This window comes from Phyllobates terribilis, unplaced genomic scaffold (genome assembly GCF_046119375.1).
Source record: "Phyllobates terribilis strain yellow unplaced genomic scaffold, ASM4611937v1 Scaffold_5772__1_contigs__length_49176, whole genome shotgun sequence".
Lineage (NCBI taxonomy): Eukaryota > Metazoa > Chordata > Amphibia > Anura > Dendrobatidae > Phyllobates > Phyllobates terribilis.
Genome location: NW_027368517.1, coordinates 41,815 through 49,177, shown reverse-complemented (window position 1 = coordinate 49,177; position 7,363 = coordinate 41,815). Strand labels below are relative to the sequence as shown.

At 35.7% G+C, this 7,363-nt stretch overlaps 2 protein-coding genes across 2 annotated transcripts; both read right to left on the bottom strand.

The window, feature by feature from the left end:
- Positions 1-1,126: 1,126 nt before the first annotated feature.
- On the bottom strand, positions 1,127-2,960 carry LOC141250475 (uncharacterized). Its single transcript, XM_073669987.1, has 5 exons — positions 2,426-2,960; positions 2,174-2,349; positions 2,016-2,096; positions 1,669-1,947; positions 1,127-1,594 (listed from the first exon to the last, which is right to left on the bottom strand). The coding sequence occupies exons 1-5, from the start codon at positions 2,958-2,960 to the stop codon at positions 1,127-1,129; spliced, it is 1,539 nt and encodes a 512-aa protein (XP_073526088.1).
- Positions 2,961-4,121: 1,161 nt separating this feature from the next.
- LOC141250473 (large ribosomal subunit protein uL24-like) lies at positions 4,122-5,198 on the bottom strand. The gene is made up of 5 exons (XM_073669986.1): positions 5,139-5,198; positions 4,950-5,045; positions 4,626-4,729; positions 4,389-4,525; positions 4,122-4,204 (listed from the first exon to the last, which is right to left on the bottom strand). Exons 1-5 carry the CDS (start codon positions 5,196-5,198, stop codon positions 4,122-4,124), a joined length of 480 nt encoding a protein of 159 aa, XP_073526087.1.
- Between the last annotated feature and the right edge of the window lie 2,165 nt (positions 5,199-7,363).

Genomic DNA, 7,363 nt, shown 5'->3' with positions numbered 1-7,363 from the left:
GGTGGATCAGATGTGGATGATGGAAGATCACCCACCACCCGCTTTCTATACAATTTTTATATATAAATATATTTATTTTTTTAAAATTTGAAAGCAAGTTTATATAGGAATGAAATATGAGCCAAGATACAAAACAGCAAAAAGAGTTTTCTAATTTTTAGTCCTTATTTATATAATATTACTCTAATTTATTTATATAATATGAATAAGGATCCGGTGAAAAAAATCCTTATGGTGTGAAGTGCGAACTTTCTCGGGTACACATATAACACGCTAATATTTACATATAACACGCTAATGTTCACATCTAAAGGAAAAAGTCACCCAGAAAACGTAAAATAAAAATAAAAATAACAATTCACCATTAATTACAAAAATGTCACCGCGTGGATTCATTAAAAAACTCATCTTTTAATCCCAGCCTTCCATTTTCTAATCAAATGGCTCTACATGTTTCATCACAAGGTTGTTTTCACCGGAACTCTCACCTTTATATAATATTACTCTAATTTTTTAGTTCTTATTTATACAATATTTTTAAAAAAATTTAAATCACATAACATTAGTTCATGTTTATACAATATTTTAAAAAAATTTAAATTTAGTTCTTGTTTATACAATATTTTTTAAATTTTGTAAATCACATAATATTAGTTCATGTTTATACAATATTTTTTAAATTTTTTAATACGAAATGTCAAACATGTGTTTTGGAATTGTGAATTTACAAATGCTTTTAAATTATGTATTTATAATTGATATTTGGAATTGTGAATTTACAAATACTTTTAAATTATGTATTTATAATTGATAAAATAGATGGATAATGAATACCGGTTTCACCTATTTCACCATTGATGGTGATATTTTAAACCTGTAATAGATAAGTTGAATAATTAAAAAATAAATAAATAATGAAATTGATATTTTTACCACTGATTTTAGAGTCATTTAAACCCTACCCGTGACGTAGACTTCCGTTTATATGTCACAAAACTAAACATCTTATTTATGTTAAGAAGAGCACTTCCCTCTTCCACACTTTGGAAGATTTTTGTTTACATACAAACTTTTCTCTACACTTCCACGTCAGAAAACTCACAAAAGAAAACGACATCGTTCCACTCTACTCCTCGGACCTTCCACCGCGTTGCTGGCGGCTCCGGGGCCCGGCGAAGAAGAACTCCTCCTTCTGCTTCCCCAAGAACTCGTCCACAACCTCCGCCTTGTCCTCAAACGACAGCTCTTTCGCTTCCCTCTCCAACTGCTTGAACACGCTCTTGTTACCGGCGAGCGCCACCTTCTCATTGTCCTCGGCGTTCACTTCGAAGCAGATAACTTCCAGATTCTCATCCCTGGACGCCACTGTGACGAACGGGTGTCCGGCGGGGACGATGAACACCGTACCGCAGCTCAATTTCGCGCTCACCTTCTCGTAGTGTACGCTGCTCGCTTCCTCCTCCTGGTGTCTCGATGGCCTCTGCCGCTGCTCGCCGGCGATGTGTGGACATGCCATCTGGAAATGCCCGGTTCCCTTCACCACCACGGCGATCTTCGTTGCTCTGGTGTTGTAGTGGAGTGTGTGCATTCCTCCCTGGAGATCGTAAAAAGTTAGGTTATACTATTCCCATGATGTGTTCAACGAAATGCCTCAGTTAAAATAGTTACTTGGGTGATGTTGGCGAAAGTGATTCTCAGGTTAAGGTCCCGCAACTGCTTGAAGTCATCGGAGTCGACTTCAATCAGTTTTCCGAACTCGTTATTGTGGAGAGGTCGCTGCCTGAAGAGGTTGAACGGGCCATTTGAGGTCCTGGCACCGGCACCTCCAAATGGCCAGGCACCTTCTTCTGATTTCTGGCTCAAGGCTCTGATTTGCTCTCTGCTTGCCTTTTTAACTATGCCTTGGTCTTGCTTTCTGAAGAACTTCTCCAATCTGTCTCTTCTTACCTGTAAATGTTACATAGGATTAATTCCAGATACGTGTTTAAGGAACCACAGAATCAAATGCACTTTACATTGAACAAGGCTTCAACTATCTCTGGGCTTAGGGCGTTGAAGAATGACTCTGGGTTTCTTCCTCCTGCTCCAAAGAATGACTGACAGAGCAGAACGCAATCAGACATGTTAATGCAACTCAGATACAGAGTCAAATTGAAGGTCCGTTTCAGTTTACCTCAAACTTGCCGGGGTTAGAAACTGGTTGGATAAGTTTGACAAGGATGAGCCTTTCATTGTCGTCACTGTTGACCAGGTAGACATTAGTACCAGCTGCGACCTTCATGATGTGTCCACGCTGAATGTTGAAGCTCTCCCTGTTGTCTGGTGATACCAAGGTGATTGTCCCTCTCCCTGAACAAAACCATTGAGTACAATATCAAGCCATGCAAGAAAAAGGAGTTATATACATTGAGATATATGGACTTACCGTTTGCAACGAAGAAGAAGGCATCAGCATCACAGTGTTTTGGCAGCATAAAGGTCATTGGCTTGGTCTCAAATATCTCAACCCTAAAGTTCTCAATCCCCTTCAAATGCTTTGAAACCCTACTGAACTTGGGTAAAACCCTCTCCCTCCCAAATTGGTTTTGAAACTTAGTCTCAAACTCATCTTCGTTGAAGACATATGGGTTCTCTCTCTCTCCCTCTCCTTCTTCATCATACCCTCTGCTCCTTCTCCCCATTTCTCTCCTATCTTCTTGTGGGTCCCACCTAGGGTTAATATCCCATCTTTCATCTTCTTCCTTACCCTCTTTCCTCCTCTCCCTCTCCCTCTTCTCCTTACTGTAATCCTCACACTGTCTCTCACAAAACCTCTTCTGTTTCTCATCGTACTGCCTCTGTTGCCTACACTGATGTTTGCAAGTCATTAGCTCTGGATCCTCCTTAGCAGCTGTTAAACAGCTAAGAAGAAACAGAGCAACTACAAAGAACAGAACAGAGTACTTCCCTTTTAACCCCATTTTGTCTCCCCCTGTTTTTTGTTTGTGTTTTGGTATGAGTGTTTGGGTTTCGGTATGAGTGTTTGGGTTGTGGGTGAACTGGTTTTATAGTGTAAAAGTGTTTGATGAAGGGCGGCATGCAGGTAGACAAGTGTCTGTGTAACGTGGCGAGTAGAGGAGATGAATGGGGAAGGGTTGATAGCCGCGTATGAGATTGGGTGTCACCATTGTTGTTTTTAAGCTTTTCTGATTGAGATAAGCATCGCCAAATGGAGACATTGAGGATGTGAACTGGATGCAATTGTTAATTGATATGCGTTGCAACAGAGGGGATGGTTTTAGCGCTACTGTGACAAAGTTTGTGTGGACTTCTGTGAGTGTAGGAGTGGACAAAATTGGGAAGGAATTCAAGGCCTAAGGCTTTCATGAATTTATTGATGAAAAAACAATATGGTTCCTTAACATGGATAAATGAAATGTACTCGTAGTACGGCTGTGATTTTGGGAGAATAGAAGGCGACAAGCCCAAATCTCACATATATAATCGTGACAAATGAAATAGGTCCGGATGATTTTCATAAATTAAATTCATTGGACATAAAGTGTAGAGCTCTGATGAATATGAAGGTGAATATGAAGTTCATACTATTGAGATTTTTATTTTAAGAGTACCTTAATGGGTTACAAATTCGGACAGTTTCATTTATAGCATAGCAAAATTTTATGATAACCTTCAATACTTTTTTACTCTTTACGATATAAAGATATGTTATTAAATAAAATTTTACATAATTAAAGTAAAATTTTCTTTATTTAAATAACCAACTAAAGTAGATTTAATGTAATAATTTTTTTTGCCGAGTCTATCGAGGGTGTAAAACCGCTACTAACAAGCACATTAATCCTCGGCTAGCATATCACTCCTTAGTATGATAAATCAAAAATCAACACAATCTACGCAATTCATGAATTTCAAAAACAGTTCTAAAATTGAAATGATGTTGCTATTCTCCACCAATATATTTGAAGACAACTTAGAATCATCTACCCATAATTCCATTTTTTTTGAGTGTGCATAACACAAAACTGAAACGAGGATCTTTATCACAAGGATAACATGAGAAGCATTATTATAGCAGTTGTAAAAGTCCCTTGTATATCTGCTACAGCTAACTCCAAGCTTTAAAGATTGGGCATCCCTTTCCCTGTTTTAACATCGTAAGTCTTCTCCAACACAAGATCCATTGGAGTATCCTTCGGACCAGCTGCATCAAAATTCATACAACGTTTATAAACACTTCATAGCTAATAGAAAAGATTAATGGAGAAACATATGTCTGGCTTAAGTGTCTTATTTTCACTGTCCTTTCAGAATTTCAATCAAGTTACATAAGATGGTCTAACCACGAACAACCAACATAATTTTAAAGCAGTAGAAGAGAATATTACCAACAGTTGGTCTTGGAGTGGTCCTTATTTTCAAGATTTCAGGGCGAGGAATGATGGACTCTGATGCTCCTATACCTCTTGAAACTCTTACTTTTGTACCATCCTCCATATATCTGACCCCTACCTTACAAGGTTTCCTATATATAGAAAAAATGCACGGCATTACCTAGAGAAACGATTAAAAAGAGGAATTTAAGTACATATACAGACAGCTTTAAGCAAAATCAGAATCTGTACCCTGTAACTGGATCCACAACTTGTACATTTGAGACATGCAGAGGAGCTTCAACTGAAAATATCCCACCCTCGTGGCCTTGCCCTTGCTTCACATGTTTTTTCACCTATATCCATTGCAAGAGAAGTTGAAATAAACCAGAAATAATTACTTCATTATAAGAAAAAGCAGAGCTTATTGACAAGAATATGGCAATGCAGCCACTAATTCAGTTATTCATAGGGAATTGCTCTTATTCCCTCTTTTGTTACATATAGCTCACAAATCAAGACACGAGAAAATAACTAATTGAAATGGTGGGGTAGGGGATAAGAGAAGGTTCTCACCAAATTTTTGCCCTCAACAATAACTCGGTTTTGAGATTTTATTACACGCTTGATTACACCAGTCTCACCCTTATCTTTGCCTCTGATAATCATAACCTGTGCTCATCAATCCAGAAATAAGTTATGTGAGGAAATTAGTAATTCAATGGCTTCTTCTGGATGATAGAAAGAGTGTGAATTAGCTATTACATTGTCTCCTCTCAGAATCTTCCAGTTTTGTATCAGCTTCTGAGCTGCTTTCCAACCCATGCTAAATAGAAAATACAAGAAGGAATCTCTTCAACGCTATATGAATTCTCTACTGGTAAATCTGCATAATAATGAGAAGCATCAAATCAAACAACTATACATAGTGCAGATTGCACAGACTCATGAACAGCAAATAGTATAACCCTAAGAAAGTAATCTGATTCTTTTAATTCTCAGATACACTTAAATCACAAAAAATAAAACCATATTGTGCACTTAAAATCATACTATTCTAGAGAAAGGCGCTTGAATTTCAAATATTGAGGTCTGTGGGGTATTTTCACAAACACCTTCACTGCTTATACACCCAGCTGCAGAAGTAAACCACTATTTCCCCCAACATTACATTCAGAAGAAAATGGAGCAAATTATCACAAACGTAAAAGCAGTTAATAATTGAAACTAGGGATCTAATTCTAGAAATCATCGAGAGACCAAAATGGCAAAGATATGAAAGGGGTATATTAAAGCTTGCAGAGATGTAATGAAAATCATTATTTTCAGCAACGTTTGAAGGAATAAAGTTAATCAAGAGAACTTACAGGGACGTGGAGTTACAGAATTGACCGGTCGCGCAAGCACTGAGACAAGAAACAGATAGCTAGCCGCAGGGACTGGAAGCCATTGGAGAACGGGGAGAAAATAAGCGAATAGGGGTTCTAGGAATAAACCTCAATTTAAACGACGTCGGCTCGATCACGAACAGGAAAACACAATTTTTATGTCCCCAATTTTTACTTTTATAGAAAAATGGTACGAATAATATTTTCAATTATAATTTTGCTCAATTAAATCAATAATCTATCTGTATATTAAAGATTAAAATAACTAACATGTCACTCCCATATTAATTTAAAAAAAAAATCAATATTTTGAGTAAGTCACTTCATTTTCCATATCATTAAAATTATTAATTTTCACTAACCACATCACTAAATCTATTAATTTATATATTATCATGAACATTAAAGTTATCTATTTTTATAGATTCTCCTTAATTTTAGCTAATTCTCCTTCTCTTATTGGCCTACTATTCTCTCTCATTTAATTTTTAAATAAACTACCACATTTATAGGAACAAATTACTAAGATAATTTTATTTTACTATATCTAATTTATTAATGTAAATTATTATTCTAAAAATAAATAAATTATTGAAAATGTTTAAAAGTCCTTTTACAAATTTAGATTACTTTTTATTTTACAAATATATAACTATATTTTAACCTATAATAATTAATATGAATGATATTTCTTCTCTAAGAATAAAAAATACAATAATATATGGGTTAGGATCTAGTGAGAAAGTAATTAGTGGTGAGAAATGAGAATGAATCCTAGTCAATGAATTCAATGGCTAGGATTCCACCCTACCCTCACTCCCTATCCCCATGTTGACTAGTCAACACCCATTTTATTTTTATTTTTTTGCGAAAATATTTTTTTTGTCAAATTTTTTCCGAATATGTGCAACACATATAACTAGTAAGTGCAACAAACAAAGCTAGATTGTGCAATATATATGTAATTAAAATTGTAATAGATTTTCATAGGTTGTGCAAGAGAATGAACTAGAATGTGCAATAGATCTAGGTTGTGCAGTTGATACTTTTTGTATGTGCTATTAATTGATTTGAAACTTCTTCTTAGAAATTGCTCGTATGCTAGAGAATAAACTAGAATGTGCAATAAATTTGCCTACATTGTGCAATCAATGCTTTATGTATGTGTTATTAATTAGGTTTCAAACTTTTTCTTGGGAATTGCCCAAGTGCAAGAGACTGAACTAGAATGTGCAATAGATTTGCCTAGGTTGTGCAGTTGATACTTTTTGCATGTGTTGTTAAAAGATTTGAGACTTCTTCTTATAAAGTGCACATGTGCAAGAGATTAAACTAGAATGTGCAATGAAGTTGTCTAGGATGTGCAATACATTTGCCTAAGTTGTGCAATTGATACTTTTTACATATGATATTAGTAGATTTGAAACTTCTTATTATCAATTGCACGTGTGCACGAGGTTGGACTAGAATGTGCAATGGACTTGTCTGAAATGTGCAATAGATTTACCTAGATTGTGCAATTGATGCTTTATGTATGTGCTATTAATTAAATTTGAATTTTTTTATTGAGAATAATACATGTGCAAGAGAATGAACTAGAAT